Source organism: Bubalus bubalis, chromosome 12 (assembly GCF_019923935.1).
Source record: "Bubalus bubalis isolate 160015118507 breed Murrah chromosome 12, NDDB_SH_1, whole genome shotgun sequence".
Classification (NCBI taxonomy): Eukaryota; Metazoa; Chordata; class Mammalia; order Artiodactyla; family Bovidae; genus Bubalus; species Bubalus bubalis.
This window is the reverse complement of record NC_059168.1, coordinates 49,842,910-49,863,885: the sequence shown is the minus strand read 5'-3', so window position 1 is coordinate 49,863,885 and position 20,976 is coordinate 49,842,910. Positions and strand designations below refer to the sequence as shown.

Below are 20,976 nucleotides of genomic sequence, written 5' to 3'. Positions count from 1 at the left end.
AAATATTAATAAATTTGTCATCTTTATTTTATTTTATGTTATATTTTCTTGGCCATGCCACATGGCATATGGGATCTTAGTTCCCCAACCGGGGATTGAACCTTCACCCCTTGCATTGGAATCACAGAATGTTAAACACTGGACCTTCAGGGAAGTCCTAAAACTATCTAATTTTATAGATACTTAGTTTTATAGATAATTCTGGCAAATATCTATCCCAAACCTAATAGTAAAAAGATATACATGTAAACTGATTTTTGAAAATTAATGATCACATTTTTTTTTTCATTTGTAGAGATTAAATGCCCTGGCTGCAATAGTCCGAGGCACTCTTCCTAAATTACACAGAAACATCATAACTGCCTTAATTACTATTGATGTACATGCAAGAGACATAGTCACTGAACTTGTTCAAGCCAAGGTAACTGTTTCATTCAAATAAAATCATATGTTTCTTTCTAAAATGAATGCATCTACCAAGTGTATCATTGTCATCACTTCTGTAGGTGCAGGTAGTTGACTCCTTTGACTGGCAGAGACAGCTGCGCTATTACTGGGATGTAGACCTGGACAACTGTGTGGCGAGGATGGCACTCTCTCAGTACACCTATGGCTATGAGTATTTAGGTGCATGCCCAAGATTAGTTATTACTCCTCTCACGGTAAGTTACTGACCATTAGGTTCATGATTGCTTTTTTTCCCCATCATAATACTTCTGAAACATTTTTAAGGTTAAACCTTGAAAGAATTTGCTGTGACTTCTTTGTATCGCAGAGATTTATTTACTCTATTTGATCATGTGTCTGAATTTTTTAGTATGTTTCAGTTGCTGTAGAGCCTTTCATGAGTGAAGTAAGTCAGAAAGAGAAAAACAAATATTACATATTAATTGAACATATATATCATCTAGAAGAAAATGGTACCAATGAACCTACTTGCAGGGCAGGAATAGAGAAGCAGATGTAGAGAATGGACTTGTGGACACAGGGAGGGAAAAAAGGGTGGGATGAATTCAGAAAGTAGCATTGACGTACATTTTACTGAGTGTAAAACATAGCTAGTGGGAAGCTGCTGTATAGCACAGGGAACTCAACTTGTTGCTCTGTGATGATCTAGATGGGGAGGGGTGGGATGAGGAGGCGGGTGAGAGGGAGGCTCAAGAAGGAGGAGATATATATATATATATATATATATATATATATATATATATATAGTTACGAGTAATTCACATTGTTGTACAGCAGAAACCAACACGACATTGTAAAGCAATTATCCTCCACTTAAAAATATATTTTAAAAAATAAATAACAACCCTCCTGCTATAGAAAGTACTTACAAATTTGTGGCCAGTGTCAGTTCCCTTCAATAATGACAATATATCCATTTCTTCAGGATCGCTGCTACCTTTGCCTCATGGGGGCTTTGCAGCTGGACCTGGGAGGTGCACCAGCCGGTCCTGCTGGAACTGGGAAAACAGAGACCACCAAAGACCTTGCAAAAGCCCTTGCCATCCAGTGTGTGGTCTTTAACTGCTCTGATGGTTTGGACTACAAGGTACAGTCTTGGCGTATAAACGCTAACATTAAGTGCTTCATTGTGGCTTTCTCTGTTTGCACTGTGACACAGAAAAAGAAGGAGAAAAAGGGGTGATGGCAAACTGGGGAAAACTGGTGGGGCCAGAAGGAGATCCAACCAGTTCATTCTAAAGGAGATCAGTCCTGGGTGTTCATTGGAAAGAATGATGCTAAAGCAGAAACTCCAATACTTTGGCCACCTCATTCAAAGAGTTGACTCATTGGAAAAGACTCTGTTGCTGGGAGGGATTGGGGGCAGGAGGAGAAGGGGACAACAGAGGATGAGATGGCTGGATGGCATCACCGACTCAATGGACGTGAGTTTGAGTGAACTCCAGGAGTTGGTAATGGACAGGGAGGCCTGGCGTGCTGCAATTCATGGGGTCGCAAAGAGTCGGACATGACTGAGCAACTGAACTGAACTGAGTGGGGCCAGGAATGATTAAAGTGGAATAAATAGAGCAAGGGAGACTAGTCAACACAAGGCAATCTGGGTGGGTCAGGTAGGAATCAAGGCCCAGATTTGTCAAATGGTGGTAAAAATGAGGTATAAAACACAATAGCAGGGAAATCTAGGAACAAGGAATAAGCTTACAGGAAGAGAAGAGTAGGGACTTCCCTGGTGGTCCAGGGACTAAGAGTCTGTACTCCCAATGCAAGGGGCCCTGGGTTTGATCCCTGGTCAGGGAACTAGACCCCACATGCTGCAACTAAGATCCACTGTAGCCAAATAAATAAATTAATATTAAAAGAGAGATGAGCAATTCAGAGTTGTGTATTAAAAATGAAATCCATAGGAGGTGAGAATTCAGGGAAAGATTTTTTCATTGAGTAGTTCTCAAACTTTTTGATCACAGGACCTTTTTACGCTCTTAAAAATTATTGAGACCTCCAAAGAATTTTTGTTTATATGTATGGGTTATACCTGTTGATATTTTCCATGTTATAAGTTAAAATTGATGCATCTTAAATATTTATCTGTTTTAAAATAACCATAATCAATTATTACATGTTAGCATAAACACATATTTTGAGAAAAATAACCATTTTTCAAAACAAAAAATTTAGTGAGAAAAGTGACAATATTTTATATATTTTTAAATCTCTTGTTTGGTATAATGGAATATGGCCAGATTCCCTATGGGGGAATTTCTGCTTCTGCATCAAATCTTTTGAGGTATGTTATTTTGATTGAAGTATTTGAAGAGAAATCTAGCCTTACACAGATATACACACTAAAAGAGAGGAATAGGTTAATAGCTTCTTCAGATAATTGCTGATATTCTTCTTTGAAACTATACCAAAACTTGACAAGTGGCAGTTTCTTAAAGATTATTTGTGATGTGGAAACTGAAACAAAATACTGAGAAAAACAAACTCTGTTCTCTCCTGAGAGAATGAGACTGAAAAGGCAAATAACATTTTAGCATTATAATGAGTCCTTTGACCTCACAGACCCCCTAAAAGAAACTCTGGGACTTGCAGGGGTCCCCAGATGACACTTTAGAAACTGCTGTTTTAGCATCAGTTCAGTTCAGTTCAGTCGCTCACTCGTGTCCGACTCTTTGTGACCCCATGAACCACAGCACACCGGGCCTCCCTGTCCATCACCAACTCCCAGAGTTCACCCGGATCCATGTCCATCGAGTTGATGATGCCATCCAACCATCTCATCCTCTGTCGTGCCCTTCTCCTCCTGCCCCTAATCCCTCCCAGCATCAGGGTCTTTTCCAAAGAGTCAGCTCTTCACATCAGGTGGCCAAAGTATTGGAGTTTCACCTTCAGCATCATTCCTTCCAATGAACACCTAGGACTGATCTCCTTTAGGATGGACTGGTTGGATTTCCTTGCAGTCCAAGGGACTTTCAAGAGTCTTCTCCAACACCACAGTTGAAAAGCACCAATTCTTTGGCGCTCAGCTTTCTTTATAGTCCAACTCTCACATCCATACAAGACCACTGGAAAAACCATAACCTTAACTAGACAGACCTTTGTTTGGCAAAGTAATGTCTCTGCTTTTTAATATGCTGTCTAGGTTGGTCATAACTTTCCTTCCAAGGAGTAAGCGTCTTTTAATTTCATGGCTGCAGTCACCATCTAAAGTGATTTTGGAGCCCCCCCAAAATAAAGTCAGCTACTGTTTCCACTGTTTCCCCATCTATTTGCCATGAAGTGATGGGACCAGATGCCATGATCTTCGTTTTCTGAATGTTGAGCTTTAAGCCAAGTTTTTCACTCTCTTCTTTCACTTTCCTCAAGAGGCTCTTTAGCTCCTATTCACTTTCTGCCATAAGGGTGGTATCATCTGCATATCTGAGGTTATTGATATTTCTCCCGGCCATCTTGATTCCAGCTTGTGCTTCCTCCAGCCCAGTGTTTCTCATGATGTACTCTGCATATAAGTTAAATAAGCAGGGTGACAATATACAGCCTTGATGTACTCCTTTTCCTATTTGGAACCAGTCTGTTGTTCCATGTCCAGTTCTAACTGTTGCTTCCTGACCTGCATACAGGTTTCTCAGGAGGCAGGTCAGGTGGTCTGGCATGCCCATAGCATGTTAATATCTGATTTGGAGAGTTCTATATCCCCTGAAGGGTGTGGAGCAGAGATCCTCAACCTTTGGGCCATGGACTGGTACCTCCTGTCAGACAAGCAGTGGCATTAGATTAGAAATTAAGTGTACAATAAATGCAATGTGTTTGAATTGTCCTGAAGCCATCTCCCCTCCCCAATCTGTGGAAAAATTGTCTTCTACTAAATCAATCTCTTGTGCCAAAAAGATTGGGGACCATGGGTGTAGAGGACCTTCAGAAAAAGACAAAGCTCATTCCTGGCAACTTCCCAACTTCCCAGTCAGACATGGGGGAGGAGAAAGACTTCTCAGTGTGAAGGAGACACTGTGCCACCTCCACCTCGTCCATCCCAGTAGGGCAGGTGGATGTGGATGCCTCTTCCAGGAGCAGAAACAAGAGAAGGACAAAACAGCTGTCAGTTCCCACACAGAAGTAGCTGACAACAGAAGCAGTCACTGACATTAGACGTTAGTCCTTTTGTGGACTTTTGGGGAGCATACATGAAGGGAAAGAGCTTCCAGTGTGCCCCAAATATATTAGCACTGAGTTCTGAAACCAGGGGAACCTGTATGTCATGCTAAAACAGCCTAGGGAATAAAATTAAGTCCCTTTTAAAAATAGTAAAATTAAGTGATTCTAAGAGAGAGAGCTGGGGGAACCCACCTTTATTGAAAAATGTCTTTTCCCCCTTCTTGGAGTCCTACTTCTCATGCTCACTTCAGCACGTAGTAACTTCAGGTGGTCAACAGAGATGGTACAGACTGTGTAATATCACTCTGATGGAGACACATTTCATTTTCTTCTTTTTGTCTCCTGTTGGCCATCACTCCTTGTATACCATTGAAAGCTCTTCCATGAGCAGGTTGTGACTGGATGACCAACATCGTTGTGAGCTTTCTGTCCTCTGTCCCCTGGTTGGGGATTTAAGATCTTACAAGCTGCTCAGCCAAAAAAAGAATGCCAGCTTGGTCTTTAGTTGTTCCATTGTTCAGTGCATCTATTTCATTTTTTTAAGCTAGGCTGTATTATAATTAAGTTCTAAGGATTGTTTCTTATCTCTGGCTCTTTTTTTTAAGAGCATCTTGTTTTATACTATAGTAATGTAATTTCCTCTAAAATCTCTCTGAGGATTCCATTTGAATTTTTAAATTGTTTCTTTTGTCCCCCCAATTACCTCCATTTTCTTTTTTTTTTTTTTTAATTTTCTTCAGAGTTGCTTATTTTGTTTATTTTTCTTCTCTCTTTCTTGATGTTGATCTTTCTTAAATGTCTGTTGATCTTTACTTTTTAGTTCATAAGCATGGATGGGGGACTGAGTTGATCATTTAGAATAACTTGTTTCACCCCTGCTTTCAATGAAAGAGCTCCTGTGATCTCTGTGAGAATGTAAGATATTTGGCTGGCAGGCTTCCCCATAGAGTGTGTGGGCATGGGCAGCCAGGAAGCCAGAAACCTTTTATAAATACCAAAATAACAAGGATTTTTTTCTACAGTAGTAGAATTCAGTGGGTTTCACTCATGGATGGAGCCGTCTGTCCTTTTGACTCTCAGTTGAGTAATGTGGAGGTCTGAAGTTATCTGTCTTTTCTTTTCTCTGCTTTCGTTTTCTCCCAAGCCTAATGTCTTCTCCCAGTATCTCCTAATGTCTCCCAAAGACAGATCTCCCCCTTTCTCAACAAAGCAGTCCTTGGGTATTATTCTGGAGGGAAAATTCAGCAATGCCAGCCTCAAGAACCCTGTTTACTCTACTTGGAATGAGGAGAGAGAAGCACAGAGAAAGGCAGGGCCCACAAACCTGATCACTGCAAGTACTCACCTTTGGCTAATTTCCAAGGATTTCCCTGGGACCTTGTCTGCTTTCCTTGCATGTATTGCTGATGGGTTCAGAGTTTCCTGGAGACCTTCCTGAAGGGTAGGTAGTTCTTCCTTCCTTCTGGCTTGGGCTGAATTCTGCCCTTCTCAGCTAAGTAATCAGTATTTATGAACTTTCCATCTTCCAGGATATTTTTTCAAAACTTTCTTTCTGCTGCTGGTTTTCCTTTCCATTATGTTTTTATCAGGTAGGCGCAGGTACAAATGCAGACACAGAAATGGAGAGAGTTCTGTCTTTCATACATGGTCATTTCAGAGAAAGGGATGTTATCCCTATGTGCTCAATTGGCCACCTTGAAACAAAAAAGCCATTAGCTCTATTTTCAAAGAGATAGAGATATGGTATGATGCAATATTTGTACTAATGCTTAACCCCAAATTCAAATCTCTAAAGGAACTTTCCTCTGTAGATAGCCACAGGTATGTATTCATTCTCCTGAACCACTAGGATTCTGCTGTAGAAGAAATTAACCACCATTACATTACCCTGTGTATGGGCTTCCCACGTAGCACTAGTCGTAAAGAAGCTGCCTACCAATGCAGAAGATGTAAGAGATGTGGGTTCAATCCCTGGATCAGGAAGATCCCCTGGAGGAGGATATTCCACAGCAGTCCACTCCGGTATCCTTGCCTGGAGAATCCCATGGACAGAGGAGCCTGGCAGGCTACAGTCCATGGGGTCGCAAAGAGTCAGACATAACTGAAGCTCAAGTGACTGTGCTTCTGCTCAGTTGTTCCTGCATGTTGCCTGCCATGTGTAGTACCTGGTAAAGATGATGAAAATTTCCATCAGCAAAGTTCTCAAGGTTTTCTTAAGTAATTAAGTGTGTCTATTCTGTGTGTCAATTTCTTTGAGAACCGTATGTACATAGGTGAATGAGGATTATGAAAAAGTAGGTCAGATCGTCATTTTATCTAAAAATAAAAATAAGTTTCAAATCATTCAGAGAGCAGCAAAAACATATTTCCTCCAAGAAAAAGGTGTTAACTTCTGCCATGGCCCAGGAGTCACACAAACCTATTGCTTGTTTGTAGATACCACCTCTTGTCTTTTTAATGCCTCAGCTCAGAATTTAACTTTGGCAGGAGTTCAGCTCTACAGTACAGAGCTGAGTGGCATTCTTTTGATTTCAGATGATGGGGCGCTTCTTCAGTGGTCTGGCACAGTCAGGAGCCTGGTGCTGCTTTGATGAATTTAATCGGATTGACATAGAAGTTTTGTCCGTCATTGCTCAGCAGCTCATTACCATCAGGAATGCCAAAGCTGCAAAGGTAAGGGGCTGGGCATAGATATCATGTTTCTAGTCTGTAGATATCATGTTTCTTAAGTTTGTAGTATTCTTGCCTCGAAAATATCATGGATAGAAGAGCCCGGTGGGCTAAAGTCCATGGAGTCGCAAAAGAGTCAGACGCAACTTAGCAACTAAAGAACAAGAAGAAGTTCATAATGAACTTACATCATGTTGCATTTTAAGAAGGGCAGTGCTAACTTCAGCCTTTCTAGCCCATGTTTCCAGTGTCATTGGTGAATGCAGCAGTGGAACTGAGTTCAGTGAATTAATTGCTCATCCAGGCAACACAATAAACAACTGTATGGCAGACACTGTGCTGGGACCTAGGGATATAGAGTTGGTGAGACTCAGTCTGTGCCCTCATGGAACCCTCTTATTCTTTGCTCCCCCAACATACACACGTGCATGCTTGTAACTCCCTTGTTCTTCTGTCCTCCGCCTCTTATTTTCCTCTTACTTTTCTTCTTCTTGCCTTTGACATTGATTTCTCTGCTCTGTTTCTCTAACTCTGCCTCTTCTGGGCTCTACTGCCTTCCTCACGGCCCCTAGTCTCAGCCTGTTGCTGGTAAAAAAATGAGAGAGGGGTCCTGGGGGACCCAAAGGGGCCTTGACTCTCCAGAAGTCACTGGACTGGAAAAGCCAAGGAGTGTAGGGACAGATGAAGATATTAGGGTGGCTTCGGTATTTAAAATTTGTTTTAGCCCCTTTGAGCATGTTCCTGGAGAAGGATTTTGTACTGGGAAGGTGATGGCAGTGAAGGGTAGGACCAAGCCCCCCACCATTCTGTTGTGTTGACCTTGCAAAATTATGGTCATGAGGGCACCAAAGGGCAGGTGGGTATTCAGCCGGTACAAACTGGAACCTTGCGAGTTGTTTGATTTTTTTAATTATTTTATTTTAGTTATTATTTATTCATTTATTTTATTATGACTGGGCCAAGAAGGAGGAAACACCTGGGGCAAGGCAGGGGCAAGGAGGCAGACAGCAGGAAATACTTAGCCCAAAAGAGAGGGAGAGTGAGTAGGACAAAATCAGGAGGAAAACATTCCCAACAATAGGATTCAGTAGTTTTTGCTTGAATGCACGTCACACAAGTTTTGTACTCGAGTAATAATTATGGGGAAGAATTTACAAATATTTGGCGAAGTATTAACTTATATCTTCTCTTTCTTTTCAACAGCTCTCTAGATTCATGTTTGAAGGGCGAGAAATAAAGTTGGTTATGACTTGTGCAGCCTTCATCACAATGAATCCTGGATATGCAGGCAGAACTGAGTTGCCAGATAATTTGAAAGCCCTATTTAGACCCTTTGCAATGATGGTTCCAAATTATGCCTTGATTGCAGAGGTGAGCTTCACATTATAAAGCAGCAAAACTTTAAGCTTGTTTCTTTTATTTAGTATTTGATTTCTATCATGGTAGAAAGTTTCCATTATGAATGTACTCTGGCCAAGGTTATACAGTATTGTTTCCTCTTAAGTGTGTAGATATGATTGTTACCACTTAGAGTGTTGTGTGTGTGTGTGTGTGTGTGTGTGTGTAACTGCTATATCCCCAAAGTCCAGTTTGCCATCTGGAATATTGTAAGCCCTGAAAACTGGAATAAATAAATGAACTTAATTAACCATTTCATTGGAATTTATCAGTGTGTCTCTAGGAATTAAAATGTCTAGATTATCCTAAAAAGACTATATTATTCTCACTTCTCTTGCTGCATTATTTTTTTAATTAGAGTCAAGAGGTGTTGAATAGAAACAATACCAATCACTAATGATGAAAGACAGTGATCTGTTTCTAGTTTTATCAATATAGTAAAAAAAAAATAGCCATTATTAATAAGTTAATTATTTATGTTTGTATTTGTTTCTTCTCTATCTAGGAACCTTTCTATTTAAACTGTTTTTTTTTTGTTTGTTTCTTCATGCTAGCTAATAACCAGTGTATTTAAATCTTATATGTATTTTTCTTGACACTTTTTACTGAGGTATAATTTACATATAGTAAAGTGCACACATCATAAGCGTACAACTGAGTGAATCCTTACATATGTATTCACCTGTGTGATCACCAAGACCAAGATATAGGATATTTTCAAGACTCTGGAAGGCCCTTCATGCTCAATACTACAGTTCACAAGGGACACCACCTCTTTTAGAATGGAGTTTCTCAGAAAGCACATGTTACTCCCATGGGTAGTAAATTTCTGACAACAGCTAATTTAAAATATTCCTCTAAATGAAGTAAAAGTAACTGCCTAAGAATAGACCATGCCAAATCCTATCATCAGAAAAATTACAACTTTTAATAGTATTAATATAATGCCTACAGCATCTCATGAATCTTGCAGCACCCCTGTGGGTAAGATGGGGTGCTGGGCAGATAAGACAGACATCCCTATGTAATATCCCACACCACTCTTACAGCAGAAAGTGAAAAAGAAATAAAGAGCCTCTTGATGAAAGTGAAAGAGGAGAGTGAAAAAACTGGCTTAAAACTCAACATTCAAAAAACTAAGATCATGGCATCCGGTCCCATCACTTCATGGCAAATAGGTGGGGAAACAATGGAAACAATGAGAGACTATTTTCTTGGGCTCCAGAATCATTGCAGATGGTGACTGCAGCCGTGAAATTAAAAGACACTGGCTCCTTGGAAGAAAAGCTATGACAAACCTAGACAGCATATTAAAAAGTAGTGACATTACTTTGTCAACAAAGGTCCGTCTAGTCAAAGCTATGGTTTTTCCGTAATCATGTACAGATGTGAGAGTTGGACCATAAAGAAGTCTGAGTGCCAAAGAATTGATGTTTTTGAATTGTGCTGGAGAAGAATCTTAAGAGTCCCGTGGACTGCAAGGAGGTCAAACTAGTCAGTCCTAAAGGAAATAAATCCTGAATGTTCATTGGAAGGACTGATGCTTAAGCTGAAGCTCCAATACTTTGGCCACCTGATGTGAAGGACTGACTCATTGGAAAAGACCCTGATGTTGGGAAAGATTGAAGGCAGGAGGAGAAGGGGATGAAAGAAGGCTGGATGGTTGGATGGCATCACCGACTCAATGGACATGAGTTTGAGCAAGCTCTGGGAGATGGTGAAGGACAGGAAAGCCTGGCATGCTTCAGTCCACGGGGTTGCAAAGAATTGGGCACAACTGAGCGACTGGACAACAACAACAACCACTTGGAGAGATCTAATATCTTAACTAGATTTTGAATGCATTGGTATTATCCTACTATGTTGTTATCAGTATATTTTAATCAGGCATTGCATTATATTTTTCCATTCTAGGTAATTCTGTATTCTGAAGGATTTGAATCCAGTAAAATATTAGCAAGAAAAATGACCCAGATGTATAAGCTTTGCAGTGAACAGCTCTCTCAGCAGGATCACTATGACTTTGGCATGAGAGCTGTAAAGTCCGTACTGGTCATGGCTGGGTAAGAAACCAAAGTGGGCAAGAGTTGAGTTCCAAACTGTGTCGTGCATTACTCATACATTTCATGAGTAATTCACAGATGGCTCTTAAAGCAACATGTTGTTGTTGTTCAGTGGCTGAATCATGTTCAACTCTTTGCGACCCCATGGACTGCAGCACACCAGTCTTCCCAGTCCTCCACTGTCTCCTGGAGTTTGCTCAAGTTCGTGTCCATTGAGTCGGTGATCCTATCTTACCATATCATCCTCTGTTGTCCTCTTCTTTTGCCTTCAGTCTTTCCCAGCAACATGATTAAGAAGTGTTAGCTGCCACTGTTATCATTCTTACCTTGACACCCCCCCTGCCACAGTGAAAGGGCATCTCTCTTCATCTCACAACAGTTCTTCCCTGTGAGAACCAACATAGCTGCCATTAAGCTTTGGCTAGCATTTTTTTTTTTTTCACCTAAATGCATCCAGTATAATGTGTTTCAGCATAGTAAAGGCTTAACCACCATGAGCCAGGATGTGAAAGTGAAAGTGAAGGTCACTCAGTCATGTCCAACTCTTTGTGACCCCATGGACAGTAGCCTACCAGGCTTCTCTGTCCATGGGATTCTCCAAGCCAGAATACTCGAGTGGGTTGCCATTCCCTTCTCCAGGGGATCTCCCCAACTCAGGGATCGAGCCCAGGTCTCCTGCATTACAGGCAGATTCTTTACTATCTGAGCCAACTGATGAGACTTAAAAGGCATTCATTTGTTATGCACATACACAATTAAGTCATCCCCATCAACTGACAAAGCCTAAAGCATTCAGAGAAACTTCAGTTTTATCTTCAGTACAAGCTTATGTTCTGGACCCCCTCCTCTGTCATTACAGTCTGGTCCAATGCTGAGCTTCTTACTAGTTTCTAGTGGCATGCACGCATGCTAAGTCACTTTCAGTCGTGTCCAACTCTATGACCCTACGGACTGTAGCCTACAAGGCTTCTATGTCCATGGGATTCTCCAGGCAAGAATACTGGAGCGGGTTGCCATTTCTTTCTCCAGTAGATCTTCCCAACCCAGGGATCAAACCCACCTCTCACATCTCCTGCATTGGCAAGCAGATTCTTTACCCCTAGCACCATCCGGAAAGCTAGTAGAGCAAGAGCCTTTTCTCTTAAGGCCTTAGCTTCTCTCTTTATAACCTCTTGACACCCCTACCTCTGGAACCCCCAACTTGTCCAGAGTCTCTGAGGGAATCTGTCTTTTGTCTGCTCCTTCCTATCGGGCAATGACTCTCTGGCTTAGATTCTATTCACATGGGGCCAGTTCTGCCCGGCTCCCATACCCCTGGCTTCTGCACAAATCACCCTGCCTTTCCACCCTCTGTTCATTCCTTCAACCTCTCAGATACAAAATTTCTACTCTCTACAGGATTGCCATTGAAGGAAGAAGGATACTGAGGAGTTCAGACATATTTGTACTCAAAGAACACGACTGCAACCCAGGGGCAAGACAGACAAATGAGCAGTCATCAAGATTAGACTAGTTAGTGTGTGAGGGGAACCATAGTGCTGTGCCCTGGGGTTCACTGAGGTGGGGGTGGAGGGAACTTTCTAGAAGAGGGAATGATTGAGCTTGAGAACCAGCAAAAAACCATTCTGGAATCTCAACCATCATAATGTATTCAGAGAACTATAAATTCAGGTTGGATAAAGCCTGGATTGATAGGAGGTCCTTGAGAAAATGTCCTTATCATTCTCCTCAAGGCAAAGCAGCCTGTGCCTGACTTGTCCATGTGTTGTTTTGGAGATGGACCCTGGGCATGCCAGGGAAAATGGTCTTATCCTTCCAGTAGGAATCGGCAGTGGGGTGCCCTCCACAGCTTTCTGCAAGCAGAATCCCCAGCCCAGAGATTTAGAAAATCATGTTCAACATTATGTATTTGCAACGTCATCTGAATTATTCCTTTAAATTTAGGTCTTTAAAAAGAGAGAACCCAGACCTCAGTGAAGATGTGGTGTTGATAAGAGCTTTGCGGGACTCTAACTTGCCAAAATTCCTAACAGATGACGCTATTCTATTCAGGTAAATGTCTAGGTGTTATAGAGAAAGCATAACTACTATGTAGAGGATAGTACTATGAAGGATAGTTTATCTTCAAACATGTCAGTCCCTAGTAAGGTATTATCTTTTCTAGAGATACTTATTGCAATTTTTAAAATGCTAGTTTCAAATAAAGATACTAAAGTTTTAGCATCAATCCAATCATTTATTTTTTCAACTTATTGACCACCAAGCTGCATGCTATGCAAATTAGCATTTGGTTACAAATTCCTGATCTAAGAGAAGTTCCAGACTCAAAAGAATTAGATCAGGGTCTCAACACAAATGTGATTGCTTTTATCTATTTCTACTTTCATTACTGAGTTTTATATTTATTCAAGTCATATATGTATGTGGTTTTAAAAATGAAGTGCTGTTTTAAGTTACTCTCAGGGAAAACAATAGTTTCCTGCCCTTTACCAACTCCCAGTTCCTAAAGGCAATAACTTTTTAATTCATCTATTCGTTCTTTCATTTTCCTATTTCTATCCATATCTTTTGGTACCACATTTGTGTCATTTCATGACTTTTCAGTTTCAGATGTTATTAAGTTACTAACAAAGAGATAAAGATATGGACACACTTCTCTCCCCACCAGCCCATCCTCTCTGGGTAGTCTTGTGACAATATAACCGGAGCTAAATATACAGGATTTCCATAATTTATTTTAGAGATAGAAATATCACCCAAAGCTGATCTTTCCCTTGTTATTAAAGTATCTTGCTTCTTATTTTTCCTGCATTTATTAATCTTAATTTTTGTTTTTTATTCCTTCACCAACTTTTCTATACCTCTATCACTAATTCATTTCAAAATTCTGCCAGAGTATAAATCTCCTAAAAACAAAAACGACCTTCAGTCATACACATCTGTCATCCTGGGATGTCTATTTATGACCTTACTGGGGATCCTCTTTGCTTTTGTCCACCATCAGATCCCCTGATTGCCAGAATATGTGTCTTTGCACTTTTGGCAGAACACAGTGATGAAAATTCCTATATATTAATGATTGCACACTTATGATAGTGCTATAAGTGAGATTCTAGGAAGTACATTCTTGAGATCATGGGGTATGGACATTTTAAATTTAGATAGATCCTATCAGTACATCCTCCAAAGGCATTTTATGTTTATAGATACAGATTTATGAAAATGCACATTTCCTTTTATATGTTTTAGAGAGAGATACCAAAATAGTAGCCTATTTTATATACATGATTTTGTTAGTACCACTGAGCATCATTTCTTCTGTTTATTAGTCATTTATATTTATTATTCTTAGAGCATTATTCTATTGTACTCTTTTACTTAGCAATTTGTGAGAAATCATGAACTTTATCTGGTAAAACATTGGAAATATTTCTCTAAGTATATAATTCACTCTAAGTTACATTTAAAGCCTCTTACCTCACAGAAGTTTGATTTTTCCTTGTGTGTTTTTATTTTTTCACTTTATCAACTTTTTTAAAGTTATAGAATTCTTATCTTTTTGAGATAGACTTTGTTAACATAGTACTATAAATTCACCTCTTATATTTTCTTCTTGTATTTTTCCCTTGCTTCTTTTTATTGAAGTATGATTGATTTACAATATTGTATTAATTTCAGGTGTATAGCATAGTAATTGAATATTTTATAGATTATACTTCATTTGAAGTTATTATAAAATATTGGCTATACTCTGTGTGCTGAAAAATATATTCTTTAGCTTCTTTATTTTATACATAGTAGCTTGTACTTCTTCACCCACTACCCCTATCTTTCCCCTGCCACTTCCCTCTCACCACTGGTAACCACTAGTTTGTTCTCTATATCTGTGAGTCTATTTCTTTTGCTATATTTACTAGTTTGTTTTATTTTTAGATTCCACATATAAGTAATAACAGATTATTTGTCTTTCTCTGTCTGACTTATTTCACTAAGCATAATACCTTCCAGGTCCACCCATATTTTTTCAAATGGCAAAATTTCATTTTTTATGGCTGGATAATATTCCAACATACATTCCATACATACAAAATCTCCTTTATCCATCTATCTGTTGGTCAACTCTTTGGTTGCTTCCATACCTTGGTTATTATAATAATTCTTGATAAAGCTGCTATAAATATTAGGCTGAATATATCTTTTCAAATTAGTGTTTTCATTTTCTTCAAATATATATCCAAGAGTGGAATTACTGAAGAATATGGTAGTTATATTTTTCATTTTTTAAGCACCCTCCATACTGTCTTCCACAGTGGCTGCACCAGTTTACATTCCCACCAAAAGTTTACAGGGTTCCCTTTCCTCCATATCCTCACCAACATTTGTTATTTGTGGTCTTTTCATTGATAGCCATTCTGACAGGTGTGAGGTGATATCTTAGAGTTTCATTCTCTGATAATTAGTGATGTTGAGCATCTTTTCATGAGGCTGTTGGTCATCTGTATGTCTTCTTTGGAAAAATGTCTGTTCAGGTCTAATGACCAGTTTTTAATTGGGTTTGTTTGTTTTTGATATTAAGTTGTATGAGCTATTTATATATTTTGAATATTAACCCCTCATCATTTGCAAATATTCTCTCATTCAGTAGGTTAGTCTTTCATTTTGTCAGTGGTTTCCTTTGCTGTGAAAAACTTAAATTTAAGTAGGTCCCATTTGTTTAATTTTGCTTTTGTTTCCTTTGCATCAGGAGACCAATTCCAAAAAAATGTTGCTACAATTTGTGTCAAGGAGTATTCTGCCTATGTTTTCTTCTCAGAGTTTAATGGTTTCTAGTCTTATGTCTTTAATCCATTTTTAGTTCATTTTTATATGGTGTGAGAAAATGTTCTAATTTTATTGTTTTACATGCAACTGCCCAGTTTTCCCTGCACCACTTATTGAAGAGACTGTCTTTACTCCCTTATATATTCTTGCCTCCTTTGTCTTAGATTAACTGACCATAAGTGCGTGGGTTTATTTTTGAGCTCTCTATTCTGTTTCACGGATCTATGAGTTTGTTTTTGGGCCAGTACCATACTGTTTTGATTACTATCATTTTTAGCATAGTTGGAAATCAAGGAGGGTGATAAGTCCAGCTTTTTCCTTCTTTATCAAGATTATTTTTGGCTATTTGGAGTCTTTTAGATTTCCATACAAATTTTAAAACTACTTGTTCTATTTCTGTGAAAAATTGCCATTAGTATTCTGAGAGAGATTGCACTGAATCTATAGGGTAGATGATCATTTTGACAATATTGATTCTTCCAGTTCATGAACACGGTGTATCTTTCCATCTGTTTGTGTCTTCTTCAGTTTCTTTCCTCTGTTTCTTAGAGTTTCTGAGTATAGGTCTTTTACCTTTGTAGGCAAGTTTGTCCCTAGATATTTTATGCTTTTTCATGTGAATGTAAATGAGACTGTCTTCATAGGTTGTTGTTAGTGTATAGAAATGCAACATGTTTCTGTATGTTAATTTTGTATCCTGCAACCTTACCAAATTCATTGATGAGTTCTAGTAGATTTTTTGTGACATCTTTAGGATTTTCTATGTATAATATGATGTCATCTGCAAAAAGTGGCAGTTTTACTTCTTCCTTTCTAATCTGGATTCCCTTTATTTCTTTTTCATGTCTGATTGCTGTGACAAGGATGTCCAATACTATGTAGAATAAAAGTGACAGGAGTGGGCATACTTACCGTGGTCTGATTTTAAAGGGAAAGTTTTCAGCTTTTTGTCACTGGGTATAATGTTAGCTTTGGGTTTGTCATAAGTGGCATTCATTATGCTGAATTATGTTCCTTCTATGTGAAGTTTCTTGAGAGTTTTTATCATGAATGGAGTTTGTATTTTGTTAATTGCTTTTTCTGTGACTGTTGAGATTTTTATTTTTCCTTTTGTTAATGTGGTGTATCACATTGATTGAATTGCAAATATTGAACCATTCTTGCACCCCTGGAATAAATTCAACTTGATCTTTGGTGTATCATTGTTGAGAATTTTTGCATGTATAGTATTAGAGACATTGACCTGTAATTTTCTCTCTGGCTAGAGCCAGAGTCAGATGTGAGCAATGGCTTGTCCTATTCTCAGTGGTCAGCACTGCCCTATTGGAGCAGGGGCAGGTCCCAAGATACTGGAGCAGAAGCCCTGAGGGTTGGGTCTGAGCTGGTTCTCTTCCAAGTGTGTGATCTACCTCTCCCAGCATCGGTACCTTTACTCTAGAGGAGCAGTTATGGAGTAAGAGGGGCCAGACTGGGTACCAAGTGCAGGCTGAGGCAAGCACTGGGGTAGTCCCAGCACATCAGAGCTCCAGAACACTCCCAACCCACTGCCTCCAAGAGCTCCAGTAATAGCCATCCTCGCCCTACTCAGATTCAGTGCTGGATCCAAGCCTGCTCCTTCCCCCTAACTGTGCTCTCTCCTTAGAAGTAGCACTTTTCACCCTACTGGGAAGCTGTGCTAGAGCAGGCAGTTCTGTGGCAGGTGCTCATTGTGAGTTGGGGCACATAGTCGAGGGTGAGGATTGTGGGAGACAGCCAGAGCCTTAGGCAGTTTCATTCTGTTTCCTCTCTCTTGTTCTTGGAATAAACAACCACTCTTCACAAGTGGAATATAGATTTCTTACAGCTCTGCTGTTAGTTTCACTGGTTTTCAAATCAGCTAAGAGGCTTGTCTTCCCAGTATCTGCTCCTAGGATGGCGGTGCCCAAAGTGGTTCAAATGCCTCACTCTCCAGGGTGGATCTCCAAGCCCATGTAAGCCCCCTCCTCTTCTGTGTCCCCTCCAACAGGCACAGATACCAACCTGATTGCTTCTTTCTCTTCCCTTCCCACCCAACTCTTTGTGAATCTTTCTTTATAATCGAGTCTTTTTGCAAGTCTCCAGTTTGTTTTCATGAGAGTTGCTTCACATGTAGATGTATTTTTGATGTATTTGTGGAAGGAAGTTAGCTCAACATCCTACTCCATCATCTTGATCTCCCCCATCTTGTACTTTTCTTGTCATTTTATATTAAATTCTTTACTGCTTCTCAAATGTTTTTGTGTGTGTAAGAGTTTCACTTCTTTTTCACCCGTACAGCCATTTGGTTTCCCATAGAAATAGTCCATTTTTTCCTTTACTCCCTTTTTCACATAGTACTAGTTTTCTATTTCCATCTTTTTTTTCTAAATATTTTTATACCATTAAAAGCACACATAAGTGCTTTTTGGGAAAAGTTGAGCTATAAATATAATTTTTAAAATAAACTGAAAAAATCCTTGCCTGTATGTTTGATACCATGCCATGTACTGTGTATAATACAAAAATGTAAGAAATATTCTCTATCTCAAAAAGCTCCCAATATGCTTAAGAACATTGGTCCACTGTACAAGGAACAAGAAAAATCATACACAAATCAGAGAAATGATAGATTCTGGTACAACACATAAGATAATGTAGCACTGTGTTTAGAAGAAAAGATAATGAGAAAAATAAGAACCTTGGTAATGTTTAAAAAATTAATTGTAACATGGGTGGATATCAATGTCCAGTGATTCCTAATTTATTTTATTTTATTTTTTAATTTTATTTTTCCAGTGGAATCATATCTGACCTTTTTCCTGGAGTCCAAATTCCAGAACATGATTATGGTATATTGCAGTCAACAATTATAGATGTCATGAAGAAAAAGAATCTTCAGCCTGAAGCATGTATGGTTAAAAAAGTGATACAGTTCTATGAAACGATGCTAGTAAGGCATGGTGTGATGTTAGTTGGGCCAACAGGAGGTGGCAAGACCACAGTTTACCAAGTACTAGCAGAAACTTTAGGGAATTTGCAAAAACTTGGTGTAGACAATCCCTTTTACCAACCAGTTAAAACATATGTTCTTAATCCTAAATCAATTACAATGGGTGAATTGTATGGTGAAGTTAATAACATAACCTTGGAATGGAAAGATGGTTTAATGGCACTAAGTGTCCGAGCGGCTGTGAATGATACTTCAGAAGACCATAAATGGATCATCAGTGATGGGCCAGTAGACGCTCTTTGGATTGAAAATATGAATACGGTGCTGGATGATAACAAGATGCTTTGCTTGGCTAACAGTGAGAGGATTAAACTCACACCTCAAATCCATATGCTTTTTGAGGTAAATATATATTCCTTACTGTGGAGTGAAATCATTTGTTAGATTGGCATAACATCATTAATTTTTTTTCTCTTAGTGATGTATCTTTGATTATCTGTAAGGCCTACCATGGTGTTTCATTTATACACTAAATATTTATCAAATTTTCCTTTTATAATAGATTTTCCATTCTGACAACCAGTCTCTCAAATGTTCCTCTCTCTCTATAAATGGGACATAAAATAAATTCTGTCTTCACCAGTACTTGTTTCTTTCCCTTTAAAGGTAGTTGTATATATTAGTGTCTTTACATGATTTGAAATGCTTTCCAAGTTAAAAATAATTGTTCCATTTAAGAAGAATAAGTCATCCCTCTGTGGTATGACTATTTGGTAATGGGATTGGAAAAGGAATGCCGGTCAAATACACTTTACAAAATATTACAGAAGATACCACCCCTGCTGTGTTCATTCACCAAACATTAATTGAATACCTACTGTGTCCTAGGTATTAGGCTATGCATTGGATATAAGAATAAAAAAGGTAAGACGGAAAAAGAAGGGAATAACTATGTACATCTTCCCATAAGAATTTGACAGCATCCTTCACTTCAGTCGTTTTCCAACTCTGTGCCACCTCATGGACTGTAGCCCGCCAGGCTTCTCTGTCCATGGTATTCTCCAGGCAAGAATATTGATACTGGAGTGGGTTGCCATCTCCTTCTCCAGTATCCTTCTATACTTACATATATTTATGTATATTTCTCCTCATGCCTCATTTAACTTTCCTTCTCCATTTTAAATCACATATAGCTCTCCCACTCTCTTGCATGCAAAACCTAACAGTATGTTACCTTAAACTTTAAATGCATGATTTATTAGCATTGAACTGGGAGGGACAAGGAAGTATCATGTTAGCCATTTCTTGTTCAACTTTTTAAAATTTTAGGTGCAAGATCTAAAGGTTGCCTCTCCTGCAACAGTCAGTAGATGTGGAATGGTATTTGTGGATCCTGAAGAGCTGAAATGGATGCCTTATGTTAAAACCTGGATGCAGAGTGTTTCTAAAAAAGTAAGTGCAACTGGACACTCCCCACCCTTTCCATCTGTCAGGGCTCACCCTTCTCTCAAGAGCCCAGATAGCAACTGATTAAGACCTCACTGTGCTTGATAAAGGGAATCCCAGTGTTGGTATCTGGCCCTCTCCCTTGAATTCTTGGGATTCTCCAAGGAGGTTGTATACTCCCCATAGCTGTCTTCATTATTTATGACCTCAGCCCACCAGCCCACCTAGTCAGTCTGGTTTCTGCCTACCCTGCCTTGTTCCTCCCCTACCCTCAACTGGGTTCTCTCAAATACAAACAGAAACACTTCCTTTAGTTTCCCCAAACACAGGTAGAACAAGGAAGGGCATTTAAAATAAAATAAAAAAAGACTCTGCAGAAGGCTTGAGTTAATGAGGGGGAAGCACAACGAAGGAAAAGAACACTTAAATCCAGGCCAGGTCTTTGTTTTTAGATTTGAGAAGCCCTAATGCCGCTGAGGGGCTTCCCTGGTAGCTCAGTGGTAAAGAATCCACCTGCCAATGCAGGATATACAAGAGACTCTGGTTTGATCCCTGAGTCAAGAAGATTCCATCTAGAAGGAAATGACAAGCCCCCTCCAGTATTCTTGCCTGGGAAATCCCATGAACAGAGGAGCCTGGCAGGCTACAGTCCATGGGGGAACAAAAGAGTCGGACAGGACTTAGCAACTACACAACAACAATGCCTCTGAGAGCCAGAAGGAAGAAAAAACCAGTTTAGTTTCCCATTCAGCCTTGTTGTTACTGTTGTTCAGTCGCTAAGTCATGTCCAACTCTTTGCAACCCCATGAACTACAACACGCCAGCCTTCCTGTCCATTGTCTCCCAGAGTTTGCTCAAACTCATGTCCATTGAGTCTGTGATGCCATCCAACCATCTCATCCTCTGTCATCCCCTTCTCCTGCCTTCAGTCTTTCCCAGCATCAGGGTCTTATCCAATCAGTGAGCTCTTCACATCAGGTGGCCAAATTATTGGAGCTTCAGCTTCGGCAC

The 20,976-nt window shown here is 39.5% G+C and overlaps 1 protein-coding gene across 1 annotated transcript in view; it reads left to right on the top strand.

The window, feature by feature from the left end:
- The window catches only part of DNAH6 (dynein axonemal heavy chain 6), a 279,376-nt gene that overhangs the window by 105,359 nt on the left and 153,041 nt on the right, over positions 1-20,976 (top strand). The window contains exons 27-35 of the mRNA XM_006055830.4: positions 296-421; positions 507-662; positions 1,394-1,555; positions 7,156-7,293; positions 8,494-8,661; positions 10,603-10,751; positions 12,696-12,803; positions 18,366-18,921; positions 19,849-19,971. Of these exons, the coding sequence (XP_006055892.4) occupies positions 296-421; positions 507-662; positions 1,394-1,555; positions 7,156-7,293; positions 8,494-8,661; positions 10,603-10,751; positions 12,696-12,803; positions 18,366-18,921; positions 19,849-19,971 (1,686 nt within the window). The remainder of the gene's footprint in view (positions 1-295; positions 422-506; positions 663-1,393; positions 1,556-7,155; positions 7,294-8,493; positions 8,662-10,602; positions 10,752-12,695; positions 12,804-18,365; positions 18,922-19,848; positions 19,972-20,976) is intronic.